Source organism: Oncorhynchus tshawytscha, linkage group LG07 (genome assembly GCF_018296145.1).
Source record: "Oncorhynchus tshawytscha isolate Ot180627B linkage group LG07, Otsh_v2.0, whole genome shotgun sequence".
NCBI classification, from domain to species: domain Eukaryota; kingdom Metazoa; phylum Chordata; class Actinopteri; order Salmoniformes; family Salmonidae; genus Oncorhynchus; species Oncorhynchus tshawytscha.
The window spans coordinates 58,262,181-58,282,195 of NC_056435.1; the positions used below are offsets into that span (position 1 = coordinate 58,262,181).

Genomic DNA, 20,015 nt, shown 5'->3' on the forward strand with positions numbered 1-20,015 from the left:
TCACCATCATCATCACTTCTGCATCTTAATCCAACCCTCAGCCTTCTGCTGTTAGAGAGCTTTGAGTTTGCATGTATCTTTAGCTTTGTACTGCAGTACTCTCTTTGACATGAGACATTTGACTGGAACCCCTTGGTTATCAGGTCTTCCAACAGAGAGATACGCCCCATCCAGAAACAGCCCCTAGACCATGTCCAATCCCCTGGACACTTGTGTTAATCTGAGACAAATGGATAGGTTTTAGCAATATGGGCACATTTTCACCAAGCTGATCAGATGACAAGATGAAGTTACTACCATATCTATCCTTAATTCCAAGATGGCATAGCAGTTCAGACGTCTTTTGTCCTCGTCTTGTCGTGTCCCGTATATATATATATTTACAACTTTTTTCACATACATTTTTTAAATTTTCCATCAACTCATCTTCAAAACACTCTCCTGCAACCCGCCTCAACAATTTATATTTATAAAAAAGTATTATTTACCTCAAATCTGTAATCCTCCAAGAAGCTAGCCAGAAACTCCAAGAAACTAGCCAGAAGCTAGCCAGGAGCTAGCCAGAAGCTAGCCCAGAAGCTAATCCAGAAGCTAATCAGAAGCTAGTTCAGAAGCTAGTTAGCTTCTTTACTGGCAAATTGTTAGTATTCAGCTAACCACGGTTTGTGGTCATCAGCTATCCTTTAGCTCGAAAATCTATCGCTAGTTTTGTACGGCGCAGCGCGGCTCAGAACGGAACATACCGGACCAATTTTTCTCTCCATGTCCCTGGATTTCAACCGCTCTCTGGACATTCATACCTGGATCTCACAGCTAGCTAGCTGCTATCCGTGTGACTATCGGCTTTCGTCGATTGCGGAGCAAACATCAATTATTCCGGAGCTAGCCAGCTCCGTCAATCACTCCCGAGTTCCATCAATCACTCCTGGGCTGCAGTCACTTATCCGGACCCATTTTACTGCCTACGCGGAGCCCCACCGGGCCTTCACAACTGGACTGCCGACGTTATCTACCCGAAGGAGTTATCCGGCTGGCTCCTCCGTCACGACGTTACCTGAACGCCCATCTGCGGCCTGCTAACCGTTAGCTGTCTTATCGGCTGCTATCTGAATAGACAATCGGACAATTTATTTAATTATTTTTATTATTATTATGTTTTCTTCTTGGGCCTCTATAACTATATCTATTGTTTTTATTTTTGTTGTTGTTGTGTGATTTGGATTAATCCCCTCTACCACACGGAACCCCACTAATCTACTGACGGAAAGCAAGAGGTGGCTAATAACAGACCTCCATCCTATGCTAGCTTGCTACCGATGGCCTGGCTAGCTGTCTAAATCGCCGTGACCCCCAACCAACCTCTCCATTCACCGGACCCTTTTGATCACTCGACTAAGCATGCCTCTCCTTAATGTCAATATGCCTTGTCCATTGCTGTTCTGGTTAGTGTTTATTGGCTTATTTCACTGTAGAGCCTCTAGTCCTGCTCACTATACCTTATCCAACCTATTAGTTCCACCACCCACACATGCAATGACATCTCCTGGTTTCAATTATGTTTCTAGAGACAATATCTCTCTCTTCATCACTCAATACCTAGGTTTACCTCCACTGTATTCACATCCTACCATACCTTTGTCTGTACATTATACCTTGATGCTATTTTATCGCCCCCAGAAACCTCCTTTTACTCTCTGTTCCAGACGTTCTAGACGACCAATTCTTATTGCTTTTAGCCGCACCCTTATTCTACTCCTCCTATGTTCCTCTGGCGATGTAGAGGTGAATCCAGGCCCTGCAGTGCCTAGCTCCACTCCTATTCCCCAGGCGCTCTCTTTTGACGACTTCTGTAACCGTAATAGCCTTGGTTTCATGCATGTTAACATTAGAAGCCTCCTCCCTAAGTTTGTTATATTCACTGCTTTAGCACACTCTGCCAACCCGGATGTTCTAGCTGTGTCTGAATCCTGGCTTAGGAAGACCACCAAAAATTTTGAAATTTAAATTCCAAACTACAACATTTTCAGACAAGATAGAACTGCCAAAGGGGGCGGTGTTGCAATCTACTGCAAAGATAGCCTGCAGAGTTCTGTCCTACTATCCAGGTCTGTACCCAAACAATTTGAACTTCTACTTTTAAAAATCCACCTCTCTAAAAACAAGTCTCTCACCGTTGCCGCCTGCTATAGACCACCCTCTGCCCCCAGCTGTGCTCTGGACACCATATGTGAACTGATTGCCCCCCATCTATCTTCAGAGCTCGTGCTGCTAGGCGACCTAAACTGGAACATGCTTAACACCCCAGCCATCCTACAATCTAAACTTGATGCCCTCAATCTCACACAAATTATCAATGAACCTACCAGGTACCTCCCCAAAGCCTTAAACACAGGCACCCTCATAGATATCATATACACCTCTGCTGTCTTCAACCAAGATCTCAGCGATCACTGCCTCATTGCCTGTATCCGTAATGGGTCAGCGGTCAAACGACCTCCACTCATCACTGTAAAACGCTCCCTGAAACACTGCTCCCACAGCGAGCAGGCCTTTCTAATCGACCTGGCCGGGGTATCCTGGAAGGATATTGATCTCATCCCGTCAGTAGAGGATGCCTGGATATTTTTTTTAAATGCCTTCCTAACCATCTTAAATAAACATGCCCCATTCAAGAAATTTAGAACCAGGAACAGATATAGCCCTTGGTTCTCCCCAGACCTGACTGCCCTTAACCAACACAAAAACATCCTATGGCGTTCTGCATTAGCATCGAACAGCCCCGTGATATGCAGCTGTTCAGGGAAGCTAGAAACCATTATACACAGGCAGTTAGAAAAGCCAAGGCTAGCTTTTTCAAGCAGAAATTTGCTTCCTGCAACACTAACTCAAAAAAGTTCTGGGACACTGTAAAGTCCATGGAGAATAAGAACATCTCCTCCCAGCTGCCCACTGCACTGAAGATAGGAAACACTGTCACCACTGATAAATCCACCATAATTGAGAATTTCAATAAGCATTTTTCTACGGCTGGCCATGCTTTCCACCTGGCTACTCCTACCCCGGTCAACAGCACTGCACCCCCAACAGCAACTCGCCCAAGCCTTCCCCATTTCTCCTTCTCCCAAATCCGTTCAGCTGATGTTCTGAAAGAGCTGCAAAATCTGGACCCCTACAAATCAGCCGGGCTAGACAATCTGGACCCTTTCTTTCTAAAATTATCTGCCGAAATTGTTGCCACCCCTATTACTAGCCTGTTCAACCTCTCTTTCGTGTCGTCTGAGATTCCCAAAGATTGGAAAGCAGCTGCGGTCATCCCCCTCTTCAAAGGGGGGGACACTCTTGACCCAAACTGCTACAGACCTATATCTATCCTACCATGCCTTTCTAAGGTCTTCGAAAGCCAAGTCAACAAACAGATTACCGACCATTTCGAATCTCACCATACCTTCTCTGCTATGCAATCTGGTTTCAGAGCTGGTCATGGGTGCACCTCAGCCACGCTCAAGGTCCTAAACGATATCTTAACCGCCATCGATAAGAAACATTACTGTGCAGCCGTATTCATTGATCTGGCCAAGGCTTTCGACTCTGCCGATGAGGATGTGGTGATTGACAGACGCGACAGCCTTGGTTTCTCAAATGATTGCCTCGCCTGGTTCACCAACTACTTCTCTGATAGAGTTCAGTGTGTCAAATCGGGGGGTCTGCTGTCCGGACCTCTGGCAGTCTCTATGGGGGTGCCACAGGGTTCAATTCTTGGACCGACTCTCTTCTCTGTATACATCAATGAAGTCGCTCTTGCTGCTGGTGAGTCCCTGATCCACCTCTACGCAGACGACACCATTCTGTATACTTCTGGCCCTTCTTTGGACACTGTGTTAACAACCCTCCAGGCAACCTTCAATGCCATACAACTCTCCTTCCGTGGCCTCCAATTGCTCTTAAATACAAGTAAAACTAAATGCATGCTCTTCAACCGATCGCTACCTGCACCTACCCGCCTGTCCAACATCACTACTCTGGACGGCTCTGACTTAGAATACGTGGACAACTACAAATACTTAGGTGTCTGGTTAGACTGTAAACTCTCCTTCCAGACCCATATCAAACATCTCCAATCCAAAGTTAAATCTAGAATTGGCTTCCTATTTTGCAACAAAGCATCCTTCACTCATGCTGCCAAACATACCCTTGTAAAACTGACCATCCTACCAATCCTCGACTTTGGCGATGTCATTTACAAAATAGCCTCCAATACCCTACTCAACAAATTGGATGCAGTCTATCACAGTGCAATCCGTTTTGTCACCAAAGCCCCATATACTACCCACCATTGCGACCAGTACGCTCTCGTTGGCTGGCCCTCGCTTCATACTCGTCGCCAAACCCACTGGCTCCATGTCATCTACAAGACCCTGCTAGGTAAAGTCCCCCCTTATCTCAGCTCGCTGGTCACCATAGCATCTCCCACCTGTAGCACACGCTCCAGCAGGTATATCTCTCTAGTCACCCCCAAAACCAATTCTTTCTTTGGCCGCCTCTCCTTCCAGTTCTCTGCTGCCAATGACTGGAACGAACTACAAAATTCTCTGAAACTGGAAACACTTATCTCCCTCACTAGCTTTAAGCACCAACTGTCAGAGCAGCTCACAGATTACTGCACCTGTACATAGCCCACCTATAATTTAGCCCAAACAACTACCTCTTTCCCAACTGTATTTAATTTATTTATTTATTTTGCTCCTTTGGACCCCATTATTTTTATTTCTACTTTGCACATTCTTCCATTGCAAAACTACCATTCCAGTGTTTTACTTGCTATATTGTATTTACTTTGCCACCATGGCCTTTTTTGCCTTTACCTCCCTTCTCACCTCATTTGCTCACATCGTATATAGACTTGTTTATACTGTATTATTGACTGTATGTTTGTTTTACTCCATGTGTAACTCTGTGTCGTTGTATCTGTCGAACTGCTTTGCTTTATCTTGGCCAGGTCGCAATTGTAAATGAGAACTTGTTCTCAACTTGCCTTCCTGGTTAAATAAAGGTTAAATAAATAAATAAAATCCTTTTATTTCGGATTTATATGATGGACTAGGGTTTGTTTCTGGACTTTGCCAAAAAAGCCTGTATATAGTTACCACACTTTAATATTCTTTTGTCATTCTTTTGTCAGAACATGATCAGATTTTATTTAAATCTAGGCTTACTCAATTAGAATATATCATTCATATACTTTTATTACATTGAATTACAATGTTAAATTATGTTTTCATAGGCCCCAGTTGCAGATGTCAAGCCAAAAGATGTCCCGGTAAGTCATTGTATTTACTGCTAGGCGATACACTGTATGCTGGGGAGAAATATTGAGATATTGACTTTCTCCTTCTCAATCTTTCTCACATACCCACATACCAATGCATGTGCGTACAAACACACACACACACACACACACACACACACACACACACACACACACACACACACACACACTAAAGGTACTAAACAAACCATAGGTCATCCCATGGTCTCTTCTGACAGTTTTGGGTACCTCCTACAGTGTGGAATGTTGCTTTGCGCTGTGGGGTGTTGGCTCTACAAACAACATTAGACCCACCTCAACCAGCTGGCTCTAGTTCTGCTAAACCCATCCTTTATAAACACACCCACACACTAACAACAGATAAATAGTCAACACACAATCACTCATTACTCCACACCTATTCACTTATACACACTTGCACACACATTCACCCTCTGCGCCACATCTTGTTCTGTACTGCAGTTCTCTGTGTAGTATACCTCTGCTTCTAAGCGCTTGTTAGGACAGAAGGCAAACTCTTTTACCCCTGAAGTATGTTGTGTGAGTTGTCAAAAAAAAGAAAAGTGAGTTGTCTAAAGTTGCCCGTTTGGTTATAAAGCGTTTTTTTTATTTTATTACAATTACATTTTAGTCCACTTCAGGGATTTGAACCAGCAACCTATTAGCCCAATGCTCTTAACCACTAGGCTTCCTGCCAAATCTGATGTTTTGTAAAGAGATTCTTCTCAGAGTCCTTTGCGGAGTGCTTTGTTGTGATTTAGATTCTAGGAAATGTGATTGGTGGGTGTGTCGGTTATTTTGCTCCTGGTCTCTTTTAAATGGTTGGAGTTATTTTGACTCGCCCTCTAGTGGTGCAGTTGAAGACAAAACTGTTACTGTAATGCTTTGTGTATAACTGAGGTTATTTGTTTGCTTGTTTGTTGACTTGTATCAGAAACCCATGAGCACCGATGAGGCTCTGGACTCCCTGTCCTTTGGGTTCACAACCTCAATGCCTCCCATCCCTCAGAAACAGGAGAAGGTGAGACTTTGCACTATTAACAGGTTATAATCACTTATAAATCAATTAGAGCCCTGTTCCCTAAAACATGCATAAGGTTACAGAATGATTATTAGTCCCATAGTCTTTTGGGTGAGACTGAGGTCCTGACCAGTGATACTGTAAATAAGAAGTGAGGTGTCATTATAACCCAATGATATTTCATCTGTTGACAGAAAGTGGAAGACTTGGCTGCCATTGATGCCTTGTCTGCTGGCTTCTCAAACTTTGCTCCGCCTCCACCCGCTCCCATCAAGGTAAACAAAGACTGATAATATTTTTCTTCAACCCTTCATTGGAAAACTGTTATTAGCATGAGATGGTAAACTGTTATGAGAACCAATATCAAGTTGTGTCAACTGACATAACACAGTCATAATGACAAGCACAATGTAGGCTACCTTGTTGGACAGCTAACTTCCTAGCCACCTACTGCTGATCATGTCATGACATATTAATGATGCTTACAAGATGACCATGTCATATCATTTTGACAGTGTCAGCTGTAATAGTTTATCACAACTGTGATGTAATTTTAATGTTCTGTAAAGACAGCTTTCTAGTGAAGGCTTTAAATGAACGTTCCCCTGTTCCTCTTAACTAGAACCTAAGAAACAGTATTTAACAAACCAAATAATCTCTCTTCTTCTTCCAGAAAGCTGAAGAGTTTAAGTCTGCACCTGTGACCAAGTCTTCTGCTCCCCCCGTTGACAAGAAAGCTAAGGTGGAAAAGGTAAATAACACCAAAGAAAGCAGGTCCTACATCCTGCATGACTACATAACATAAGCCATGCATAACACACAATAAACAGTGACAAACGCGCGTAACAAATGTCCAGTGTTAAACTGGGATGTCCTATGTTGCAGCTGACGCTGTGCTACTGTTGTGTTGAGTACTTTGTCATCAAAAATGCTATATTCATGCAAATAGACAACAAACTCTTCAACTATTCTATGTTATACTTATGTCGGGTTGTGAAGCTGTTATCTATTGACTTGTGTTTGTGTTTCAGTTTGCTGATGACTTCTCTCTAATGTCAGGATTGGACTCCCCACTGGCTACCAAGCCCAAGACAGATGAGGTTTGTCATATGAGGGCTACAGTTTCTAGGTTGATGGTTTAGGTTGACAGGGTTTGTTTATCTGGTTTAGGTTGACATGGTTTTTTAAAACCTGGTTTAGGTTGATTGGGTTTGTTTACCTTCCTATTACTTTACTAAACTGACAACAAATTCTGGTCAGGTACTTCTCTTCTCATGGCTCCTTTCCTTTACATTACCAATAACAGACAAGCTGCTAACAATCATCCTATCACTCCAGTAAACTGACTGTGAGATTATGCGCAGCACTCTGAACTCTTCTCTGCACCTCGTCTAATGGCTTGAACCATATGCGTTTATAGAGTGTGCCCACCACATCAAGCAAAGTTGACATGGCTAAAAAGGATCCTGCTAAGTTGGTTACGGCTGTTGCTGCACCAGCTACCGCGGCTGGAGATGCCTCTCTGAAGGGGCCACAGACTAAGGTAGACTCCGGTTTACTTTGGTGTATTAACCACGCTACAGTACAAAGCTCTTGAGGGTGGGGCTATCCCTGGGGTTAGGGGGCTATCATTGATCACTTGTTCGTTTCCTTGTCATTCTTTCGCTGTTTACACAATGTAGCCAAGATCATGAATTAACAGTGACACAGTAACAGAGACTCACAGTGCATTGGATGCAGTGAAGGATGTCTACTGAACCATTTTAGCCATTTAGCAGACGCTCTTATCCAGAGGGACTTACAGGAGCAATTAGAGTTAAGTACCTTGCTCAAGGGCACATCGACAGATTGTTCACCTAGTCGGCTCAGGGATTCGAATCAGCAACCTTTCGGTTACTTGCCCAAAGCTCTTAACCGCTCAGCTACCTGCCACCTGATTTACCATTCTGCAATTCTTTTTGACTACATTAGAAAGAGGGTGCTCTTGTTCCTGCATGAGTTCTACCTATGTAGGTTTGGTTGAATTGAGCCCACAGCCATCCAGAAGCTCAGTTGGATATAGGAGCTGAGCAGTATCACAGATAGTAGCCTAGTGTTGTATTCACTAACCTCTCCTGCTCTGGGTTACATGTACAGGTGGAAGTAGTTCCCCCAGGAGCTAAGGCAGCCAAAGAGGTAAAACATCTCTCGCTTTTTCTCTCTATTATTAGTTATTAAGTTTACCAATTTTATTTCATTAAACATCTATATTTATTACATTTAGATAAGTTATTACATTAACCAGTGTTATTGCATTAACCGTTGTTACAGGGTGTCAATACATTGAATTTGCTCTTTCTCTGTTGTATACATTGAGTATTAACTCATCCTTGATTGTAGCCAGCACCCATGCACCCAGCCAAAGCTACACCTCTTACCACAGGAGGAGGCAATATTGTAGGGGAGGTTACAACGCCATGGAAAGCTGAAGTACCAAAGTTTCAAGAGTGTCCGGAACAGACAGCCAAGGTAGATGGCTGACAGTCGAGGAGTGTGGGGCCTCTCTCTTTGGATCTTTATTCTTTACCCGACCTGGCTCTCTTTACGCTCACTTCCCCATTCAACACACTCTTCCTGGGTCATTATTCCATGTGTTATGTCTTCCTCATCTCTCCCGTGATCTTGAGGTTTTAGTTGTTCTTCCACCCCTTTATATGGTATTCTATCTTCCTCTTCTCTCTGCCGATATATTTCAAAACACATCTCTGCTTTGGACTTCCTTACTTCTGGCCTAGAGGTGTCTGTGCGTCTAAGTGGGAATTGGACAGACACTCTTATGCTTACTTTTAAGAGTCTTCCCAGCATGCCCACATTTGTGGTACGCTCAACACGTCAAGACAAACCATGTCTGTCACATCTGTTGTCACCACAGAGAAGCCACAATATATTTCCACTTTTACTTTTTCTTCTGGTTGCAGCACACCATATCTAGTATTACTTCTGGGTTTGTTTACCTGGTTTAGGTTGACAGTTTTTTTTTTTTTTTTTACCTGGTTTAGGTTGACAGGGTTTGTTTACCTGGTTTAGGTTGATGCGGTTTGTTTACCTTCCTATTACTCAACTAAACTGTGACTACAAATTCTGGTCAGGTACTTCTCTTCTCATGGCTCCTTTCCTTTACATTACCAATAACAGACAAGCTGCTAACAATCATCCTATCACTCCAGTAAACTGACTGTGAGATTATGCGCAGCACTCTGAACTCTTCTCTGCACCTCGTCTAATGGCTTGAACCATATGCGTTTATAGAGTGTGCCCACCACATCAAGCAAAGTTGACATGGCTAAAAAGGATCCTGCTAAGTTGGTCACGGCTGTTGCTGCACCAGCTGCCGCGGCTGGATATGCCTCTCTGAAGGGGCCACAGACTAAGGTAGACTCCAGTTTACTTAGGTGTATTAACCACGCTACAGTACAAGGCTCTTGAGGGTGGGGCTATCCCTGGGGTTAGGGGGCTATCATTGATCACTTGTTTGTGTCATTGTCATTTTTTCGCTGTTTTCACACAATGGATCCAAGATCATGAATTGGACGCAGTGAAGGATGTCTACTGTACCATTTTACATTTTTATGTAAATACGGTATTTATTTTTTAGAAATTAGCAACAAAAAAAACAACCTGTTTTCACTTTGTCATTATGGGGTATTGTGTGTAGATTAATAAGGGGAGAAATGATGTAATCCATTTTAGAATAAGGCTGTAACGTAACAAAATGTGGAAGAAGGCAAAGGGTCTGAATTCTTTCCGAATGCACTGTGTATAGGGTATAAGCCTTCCACAACCATAAGACCAACTAATAATTTAATTATTTTATCAAAATAGTTTAACCTGCTTTTTTTGCTATAATTACTGATCTGGCTTTCAAGTCTGTCTGTGAAAATGCCCTTTTTTGTTACAAATGTAAATAGAACCAAGCATAATGCACATTCACTAATAATGACTAACTTCTTGTAGTAGGCATTAGGCTATATAAAATGAGCACAGGTCTCAATATCTAATCTTTAGCTAATCTTTTTATATTTCAAGTTTAGCCAGCTTGGATCTATTTGCTAGGTAACAAGGTTGAACAGTTTAACTGTTATGAACACACCCTTTTGTCTGTCTCCAACCTTTTTTTAAAGCATGTTAGCCTGTCCACTTTGTTCAGATGTTGAATTCAAATGGTCTACCTTATTTCTCAGAATGAGAACGAATTGCCAATTCCGCATATAATAGTTTGTTATGCTTATTGCACATTTATAAAACACTGGTGAGACCGCGAGTACAACAGAATGTGGCTAAATGCTGCTAGCGGTACCCAATGCGTGAGCTCAATCAATTTCTTTCATAGTCTAGTTTTAGACGTGTCGGTTCTGCGCGCAATTTGAGTAGTTGAGACATAAAAAGGATATCATTAGAAAAGTTAACTTATCCCCTATTACAGTAAAATAATGTTTCAATGTGTTTTGGTGTCCATATGACCGATTCTGTTGCACCAAAACTAAAATGCAAATGGCGAGTTGAAACCGCTTGTCAGAGAGGAAGATGTGATCTCTCAACTTTGTTGGCGTCTGAGGGCAGGTGTGTAAATCATAGAGAGAGAGGCAAAGCGAAAGGGTTCGCTCTCGATCAAATCTGTCCAACATAAGCCCAATCAATGCGTTTCTATGGGTTTTGGATCTAAGCTTGTTAAGGCAGAGACTGTTATGGGTGTCGAGTCCGGTCGAGTCAGTTCCTGGGGAAGTCCACTTTGAGTTGGATGCAGCAATCCAGCTTGTCCAGTGTGCACCCCGCAATGTACCAGTGGCCATGAAAGCAGCTACGAAGGCTCAGCTTGACAAATACGAAGCAGATGGCCACATCATATCCGTCACCGAGCCTACGGACTGGATAAGTAATATGGTTATCGTCAAGAAACCAGACAAGCTACGGATATGCATTGATCCTAAACACCTCAACCGGGCTCTGCGACGTTCACATTACATTATGCCCACGTTGGAGGATGTTCTTTACAAGCTCCCAAAGGCCAGAGTCTTCACGCTCGTGGATGCCAGAGATGCCTTCCTGCAGTGCAAGCTCGAGGAGCCCAGCAGCTACATGACCACCTTTTGAACACCCTGGGGCAGGAAGAGGTGGTTGAAGCTTCCGTTTGGCGTCTCCGTGGCTCCAGAGGTGTATCAGCGGAAACAGCATGAGCTGTTGATGGGACTCAGTGGCGTGGAACCCATAGCAGATGACATCCTCGTAGTCGGCTGTGGGGACAGTGATGAGGAGGCAGAATGTGACCATGACGCCAAGCTGCTGGCCCTGATGGTCAGATGCAGACAGGTCAAGCTAAGGCTAAGCATAAAAAAGCTTCAGTTTAAAGTGCCAGAGGTCCGCTTTCATGGGCACATCTTGTCCTCCACCGGATTGAAGGCGGATCCTGAAAAAGTGAAGGCTGTCTTGGAAATGCCCCACCCATCTGACGTGAAGGGAGTGCAGCGCTTCGTCGGATTCGTCACCTACCTGGCCAAATTCCTACCGCGGCTCTCTGAAGTGTGTGAGCCACTGAGGAGGCTCATGGACAAGGACACCATCTGGCATTGGCTCCCAAAACATGACGCAGCGATGAGGGAAATAAAACAACTGGTCACCCAGACACCTGTACTGCGATACTACAATGTGTCAAAACCTGTCACGATTCAGAGTGACTCAAGCCAGTATGGACTTGGCTGTTGCCTCATGCAGGAGGGCCAGCCTGTGGCATTCGCCTCCAGGGCACTCACCCCAACAGAGCAGAACTATGCCCAGATAGAGAAGGAGTGCCTCAGCATTGTGTTTGCATGCCAACGCTTCCACCACTACCTGTACAGGCGCGACAATATTACCGCAGAGACAGATCACAAGCCCCTTATTGCTATATTCAGCAAGCCTCTCCTGAATGCCCCAAAACGACTGCAGAGCATGCTACTGGCCCTACAAAACTACAACCTCAAGGTGGTGTATAAGCCAGGGCCAGAGATGTATGTGAGTGACACGCTCAGCAGGGCTACTGCATCAGGCACTCACACACGCTCCATGCATGAACAACACGCAGTGTGCAGCTTACAAACAGAGCAAGTGGATGTTGAACACATCAACCAGGCTGACTACCTTAATGTTACGGACCAGCGCCTTATACAAATCAGACAGCACACAGACAGGGACGGGCAACTCCAGTCATTGAGGTCTGTGATTCTGATGGGCTGGCCCGACTGCAAGGAAGAAACTGCTTTAGCCGTCAGAGATTATTGGCCAGTCAAAGAGGAGCTCAGTGTTCAAAACGGAGTAATATTCAAGAGTCAGAGAGTCGTTATTCCCCGGTCTCTGCGCCCTGAGATGTTGGCACGCGTGCACTCAAGTCACATAGGAGGTGAGGCTTGTTACACACAAGCACGTGACACACTGTATTGGCCAGGAATGCAGAGTGAAATCAAAGACTATGTCAGTAAATGCACAATCTGCAATGAATATGCCATTGAGCAACAGAGAGAGACGATGATGTCCCACGAGCTACCGATGCGCCCCTGGCAGATAGTAAGTCTAGATCTCTTCCAGCACAGTGGCAAAGACTTTCTGCTGGTAGTTGATCATTACTCAGACTTTTGGGAGATCGACCTCCTCCCCAACCTCTCAGCAGAGACAACGATCAAACGCTGCAAGGCTCAGTTTGCCCGCTATGGCCAGCCAGATAGGGTAATTTCAGACAATGGACCCCAATTCTCCGGAGTTGAGTTCCGAAAATTTGCTGCAGCATGGGATTTCGAGCACGTCACTTCATCACCACGACACCCAAAAGCTAATGGGAAGGAGTCTGGCTGGAGTCCGCAGTAAAAATCTCAAAGAACCTCTGCAAAAAACCTCTGCTCCTACTTGGTCGAAGTGAATGGATCACTGTACCTTCGGATTGCTGAGCCAGCACCTACTCAGAACCCTGATGGTCAAAGGGGTCGCATGACAAAAGACAGAACCCCAGCAAGTCACATGGGGCCTGAGGCACTGGGCGAAGAGCCAGGGGATCACAGGTCGGCCGCTCCCTTGCCCATCAATTCTCCCCTTAGACATTCAGGTGACACGCCTGTGCGGGAACCCACAGTCCTCGCAGACAAGCCCCCTGTTTTTTCACGCTGCGGGCGTCTGTCCCAGCCACCAAAAAGACTTCATCTGTAGGTTTCCCATCAGGGATTGTTGACAGAGATAAAAGTGAAGAGAATATCAAAATGTGTTGTTACCTGGGAAAAAAATTAATAAAATAATTACTAAACTGTTCATGTTGGAAATTGTTACTAGGTTTGTTTTGTTAGTGAATTGACACCTCCTTTCCTATTTTATTAAATGGAAGATGTTATGGGTGTAAGATGGCACAGTGATGCCTTCTGTTGGTAAATGTTCATTACTGCAACTCTTGTGTTTTACCGGGGTGCTTGAGATACCCGGATGTGTTGTCATGTACTGAACAAGACTGGTTACTCGCATCAATGCCTCTGTCTCGTCATTTAACATTCAAACAGAGACGTGCATCTCTTCATTATATATAGACCTCTGGTGTAAATGGGGAGATGCACACCGCACAGAAGGAGCGGACGAGACCAAAAATACAACACGAGAACAAGCGGAAGTAAACGCTCTTAAAAAAGATAAATAACAACCTCGATTCTTGCGGTACAGGCATTTGGAATATCGCGCAAGAACAAAAAATCGAATTAATCGAATGACTTCAATGTATCGCCAAGCCCTAAAGTGAGAGGTCATTATAACTTGATAATATTTCATCTGTTGACAGAAAGTTGAGGATTTGGCTGCCGTTGATGCCTTGTCTGCTGGCTTTTCCAACTTTGCTCCACCTCCACCTGCTCCCATCAAGGTAAAGAAAGACTGATAATTATTGTTCTTCAACCCTTCATCATAGAACTGTCATTAGCATGAGATGGTAAACTGTTATGAGAACCAATGTCAACTGACATAGCACAATGTAGCCTAGCTTGTTGGACAGCTAACTTGCTAGCCACCTACTGCTAATGCTAATGCCATGTTGTATTTATGATACATACAAGATGACCATGACATATAATTTTAACACAGTGTCAGCTGTAATAGCTTATGACAACTGATATGTCATGCTAACGTTCTGTAAAGACAGCTTTCTAGTGAAAGCTTGAAATGAGCTGGCCCCTGTTCCTCTCAACTAGAACCTAAGAAACAGTATTTAACAAACCAAATAATCTTTCTCTTTTTCTAGAAAGCTGAAGAGTTTAAGTCTGCACCTGTGACCAAGTCTCCTGCTCCCCTTGTTGACAAGAAAGCTAAGGTGGAAAAGGTAAATAACACCAAAGAAAGTAGGTCCTACATCCTGCATGACTACATAACATAAGCCATGCATAATACACAATAAACAGTGACAAACCCTTATGTCCAGTGTTATACTTGGATGTCCAATGTTGCAGCTGACGCTGTGCTACTGTTGTGTTGAGTACTTTGTCATCAAAAATGCTACATTCATGCAAATAGACAACAAACTCTTCAACTATTCTATGTTATACTTATGTCGGGTTGTGAAGCTGTTATCTATTGACTTGTGTTTCAGTTTGCTGATGACTTCTCTCTGATGTCAGGATTGGACTCCCCACTGGCCATCAAGCCCAAGACGGATGAGGTTTGTCATATGAGGGCTACAGTTTCTAGGTTGATGGGGTTTGTTTAACTGGTTTAGGTTGATGGGGTTTGTTTACCTTCCTATTACTCTACTAAACTGTGACATTGTAATTTTTTCTCTGTTTTCACACAATGTATCCAAGATCATGAATTAACAGAGTGGCACAGTAACAGAGACTCACAGTGCATTGGATGCACTGTACTATTTTAGCCATTTAGCAGACGCTCTTATCCAGAGGGACTTACAGGAGCAATTAGAGTTAAGTACCTTGCTCAAGGGCACATCGACAGATTGTTCACCTAGTCAGCTCGGATTTGAATCAGCAACCTTTCGGTTACTGGCCCAAAGCTCTTAAAGCTCCTGCCACCTGCTTTACCATTCTCCAATTTTTTTTGACTACATTAGAAAGAGGGTGCTCTTGTTCCTGCATGAGTTCTACCTATGCAGGTTTGGTTGAATTGAGCCCACAGCCATCCAGAAGCTTAGTTGGGTATAGGAGCTGAGCAGTATCACAGATAGTAGCCTAGTGTTGTATTCACTAACCTCTCCTGCTCTGGGTTACAGGTACAGGTGGAAGTAGTTCCCCCAGGAGCTAAGGCAGCCAAAGAGGTAAAACATCTCTCGCTTTTCTCTCTATTATTCGTTATTAAATTTACCAATTTTATTACATTAAACATCTATATTTATTACATTCAGATAAGTTATTACATTAACCAGTGTTATTTCATTAACCGTTGTTACAGGGTGTCAATACATTGAATTTGCTCTTTTTCTGATGTATACATTGAGTATTAACTCATCCTTGATTGTAGCCAGCACCCATGCACCCAGCCAAAGCTACACCTCTTACCACGGGAGGAGGCAATATTGTAGGGGAGGTTACAACACCATGGAAAGCTGAAGTACCAAAGCTTCAAGAATCTCCGGAACAGACAGCCAAGGTAGATGGCAGACAGTCGAGGAGTGTGGGGCCTCTCTCTTTGGATCTTTATTCTTTACCCGACCTGGCTCTCTTTACGCTCACTTCCCCATTCAACACACTCTTCCTGGGTCATTATTCCATGTGTTATGTCTTCCTCATCTCTCCCATGATCTTGAGGTTTTAGTCGTTCTTCCACCCCTTTATATGGTATTCTATCTTCCTCTTCTCTCTGCTGATATATTTCAAAACATATCTCTGCTTTGGACTTCCTTACTTCTGGTCTAGAAGGTGTCTGTGTCTAAGTGGGAAGTGGACAGACACTCTTATGCTTACTTTTAAGAGTCTTCCCAGCATGCCCACATTTGTGGTACGCTCAACAGGTCAAGACAACCCATGTCTGTCACATCTGTTGTCACCACAGAAAAGCCACAATACATTTCCACTTTTTCTTCTGGTTGCATCACACCAGATATAGTATTGCTTCTGGGATTGTTTACCTGGTTTAGGTTGATGGGATTTGTTTACCTGGTTTTGGTTGATGGGGTTTGTTTCCCTTCCTTTTACTCTGCTAAACTGTGACTACAAATTCTGGTCAGATACTTCTCTTCTCACGGCGCCTTTCCTTTACATTACCAATAACAGACAAGCTGCTAACAATCATCCTATCACTCCAGTAAACTGACTGTGAGATTATGCGCAGCACTCTGAACTCTTCTCTGCACCTCGTCTAATGGCTTGAACCATATGCGTTTATAGAGTGTGCCCACCACATCAAGCAAAGTTGACATGGCTAAAAAGGATCCTGCTAAGTTGGTTACTTCTGTTGCTGCACCAGCTGCCGTGGCTGGAGATGCCTCTCTGAAGGGGCCACAGACTAAGGTAGACTCCAGTTTACTTTGGTGTATTAACCACGCTACAGTACAAGCCTCTTGAGGGTGGGGCTATCCCTGGGGTTAGGGGGCTATCATTGATCACTTGTTCGTTTCCTTGTCATTCTTTCGCTGTTTTCACACAATGTAGCCAAGATCATGAATTAACAGTGACACAGTAACAGAGACTCACAGTGCATTGGATGCAGTGAAGGATGTCTACTGAACCATTTTAGCCATTTAGCAGACGCTCTTATCCAGAGGGACTTACAGGAGCAATTAGAGTTAAGTACCTTGCTCAAGGGCACATCGACAGATTGTTCACCTAGTCGGCTCAGGGATTCGAATCAGCAACCTTTCGGTTACTTGCCCAAAGCTCTTAACCGCTCAGCTACCTGCCACCTGATTTACCATTCTGCAATTTTTTTTGACTACATTAGAAAGAGGGTGCTCTTGTTCCTGCATGAGTTCTACCTATGTAGGTTTGGTTGAATTGAGCCCACAGCCATCCAGAAGCTCAGTTGGGTATAGGAGCTGAGTAGTATCACAGATAGTAGCCTAGTGTTATATTCACTAACCTCTCCTGCTCTGGGTTACAGGTACAGGTGGAAGTAGTTCCCCCAGGAGCTAAAGCAGCCAAAGAGGTAAATCATCTCTTGCCTTTCTCTCTATTATTAGTTATTACATTTACCAATTATATTACATTAAACATCTATATTTATTACATTTAGATAAGTTATTACATTAACCAGTGTTATTGCATTAACCGTTGTTACAGGGTGTCAATACATTGAATTTGTTATTTTTCTGTTGTATACATTGAGTATTAACTCATCCATGATTGTAGCCGGCACCCATGCACCCAGCCAAAGCTACACCTCTTACCACGGGAGGAGGCAATATTGTAGGGGAGGTTACAACGCAATGGAAAGCTGAAGTACCAAAGCTTCAAGAGTCTCCGGAACAGACAGCCAAGGTAGATGGCAGACAGTCGAGGAGTGTGGGGCCTCTCTCTTTGGATCTTTATTCTTTACCCGACCTGGCTCTCTTTACACTCACTTCCCCATTCAACACACTCTTCCTGGGTCATTATTCCATGTGTTATGTCTTCCTCATCTCTCCCGTGATCTTGAGGCTTTAGTCGTTCTTCCACCCCTTTATATGGTATTCTATCTTCGTCTTCTCTCTGCCGATATATTTCAAAACATATCTCTGCTTTGGACTTCCTTACTTCTGGTCTAGAAGGTGTCTGTGTGTCTAAGTGGGAAGTGGACAGACACTCTTACGCTTACTTTTGAGAGTCTTCCCAGCATGCCCACATTTGTGGTACGCTCAACATGTCAAGACAACCCATGTCTGTCATATCTGTTGTCACCACAGAAAAGCCACAATATATTTCGTCTTTTTCTTCTGGTTGCATCACACCAGATATAGTATTGCTTCTGGGATTGTTTACCTGGTTTAGGTTGATGGGATTTGTTTACCTTCCTATTACTCTACAAAACTGTGACTACACATTCTGGTCAGATACTTCTCTTCTCACGGCGCCTTTCCTTTCCATTACCAATAACAGACAACCTGCTAACAATCATCCTATCACTCCAGTAAACTGGAGTCCCAGACCTGCTGTTTTCAACTCTCTAGAGACAGCAGGAGTGGTAGAGATACTCTTAATGATCGGCTATGAAAAGCCAACTGACATCTACTCCTGAGGTGCTGACTTGCTGCACCCGACAACTACTGTGATTATTATTATTTGACCATGCTGGTCTTTTTTGAACATTTGAACATCTTGGCCATGTTCTATTATAATCTCCACCCGGCACAGCCAGAAGAGGACTGGCCACCCCTCATAGCCTGGTTCCTCTCTCGGTTTCTTCCTAGGTTTTGGCCTTTCTAGGGAGTTTTTCCTAGCCACCGTGCTTCTACACCTGCATTGCTTGCTGTTTGGGGTTTTAGGCTGGGTTTCTGTACAGCACTTTGAGATATCAGCTGATGTACGAAGGGCTATATAAATACATTTGATTTGATTTGCTAAGTTGGTTACGGCTGTTGCTGCACCAGCTGCCGCGGCTGGACATGCCTCTCTGAAGGGGCCACAGACTAAGGTAGACTCCAGTTTACTTTGGTGTATTAACCACGCTACAGTACAAGGCTCTTGGGGGTGGGGCTATCCCTGGGGTTAGGGGGCTATCATTGATCACTTGTTTGTTTCCTTGTCATTCTTTTGCTGTTTTCACACAATCTAGCCAAGATCATGAATTAACAGAATGGCACAGTAATAGAGACTCACAGATCTTGGAAAGAGTGAAGGATGTCTACTGTATCATTTTACATTTTAGCCATTTATAAGACGCTCTTATCCAGAGGGACTTACAGGAGCAATTAGAGTTAAGTACCTTGCTCAAGGGCACATCGACAGATTGTTCACCTAGTCGGCTCAGAGATTCGAATCAGCAACCTTTCAGGTACTTGCCCAAAGCTCTTAACCGCTCGGCTACCTGCCACCTGATTTACCATTCTGCATTTTTTTTACTACATTAGAAAGAGGGTGCTCTTGTTCCTGCATGAGTTCTACCTATGTAGGTTTGGTTGAATTGAGCCCACAGCCATCCAGAAGCTCAGTTGGGTATAGGAGCTGAGCAGTATCACAGATAGTAGCCTAGTGTTGTATTCACTAACCTCTCCTGCTCTGGGTTACAGGTACAGGTGGAAGTAGTTCCCCCAGGAGCTAAGGCAGCCAAAAAGGTAAATCATCCATTTATCTTTTCTCTATGTGGGTTTGATTTTGCACTAAATTGATTGGCATGGAGTTGCATTGCTTGTGTTTGAGTTTTGTTGCATCATGTGTAGGAGCTTGCTGTGGACCCGTTCGATGCCCTGGCTGATTCCTTACCCTCATCAGAGTCTTTCGCCCCTGCAGCCCATGTATACACCGGGCCAGAGGTGATAGAGGTACAGAACCTTCACAAAGTGTGTGTGTTCACAGTGCAATTTAGATTGGGTTGTGTGTGTGCACCCGGTCACCATGTAAAACAGTGTGTGTTGTTGTATATGTCTCACAGCATGGATTATCCTCAAAGAAGGCAGTGATCTGTGGGGGTAACGACTGCCCACTGCCCCCAGGATACCGATTTGAAGACATGGTCAGTCTTTAAATCACCCTCCCCCTCCAGTGTTCTTCC

The 20,015-nt window shown here is 43.9% G+C and overlaps 1 protein-coding gene across 50 annotated transcripts in view; it reads left to right on the forward strand.

The window, feature by feature from the left end:
* cast (calpastatin) overlaps positions 1-20,015 on the forward strand; it is a 108,356-nt gene that overhangs the window by 66,830 nt on the left and 21,511 nt on the right. For 33 of the 50 annotated variants that reach the window (XM_042324698.1, XM_042324701.1, XM_042324694.1 and 30 more), the window contains 20 exons: positions 5,282-5,317; positions 6,261-6,347; positions 6,542-6,622; positions 7,021-7,098; positions 7,379-7,447; positions 7,768-7,890; positions 8,478-8,522; positions 8,727-8,855; positions 9,636-9,758; positions 14,170-14,250; positions 14,626-14,703; positions 14,971-15,039; positions 15,604-15,648; positions 15,852-15,980; positions 16,718-16,840; positions 17,430-17,474; positions 17,678-17,806; positions 19,534-19,578; positions 19,684-19,785; positions 19,896-19,976. In XM_042324698.1, coding sequence (XP_042180632.1) covers positions 5,282-5,317; positions 6,261-6,347; positions 6,542-6,622; positions 7,021-7,098; positions 7,379-7,447; positions 7,768-7,890; positions 8,478-8,522; positions 8,727-8,855; positions 9,636-9,758; positions 14,170-14,250; positions 14,626-14,703; positions 14,971-15,039; positions 15,604-15,648; positions 15,852-15,980; positions 16,718-16,840; positions 17,430-17,474; positions 17,678-17,806; positions 19,534-19,578; positions 19,684-19,785; positions 19,896-19,976 — 1,698 coding nt within the window. The remainder of the gene's footprint in view (positions 1-5,281; positions 5,318-6,260; positions 6,348-6,541; positions 6,623-7,020; positions 7,099-7,378; positions 7,448-7,767; positions 7,891-8,477; positions 8,523-8,726; positions 8,856-9,635; positions 9,759-14,169; positions 14,251-14,625; positions 14,704-14,970; positions 15,040-15,603; positions 15,649-15,851; positions 15,981-16,717; positions 16,841-17,429; positions 17,475-17,677; positions 17,807-19,533; positions 19,579-19,683; positions 19,786-19,895; positions 19,977-20,015) is intronic. The other 17 variants (XM_042324695.1, XM_042324711.1, XM_042324706.1 and 14 more) reach the window with 17 other exon arrangements.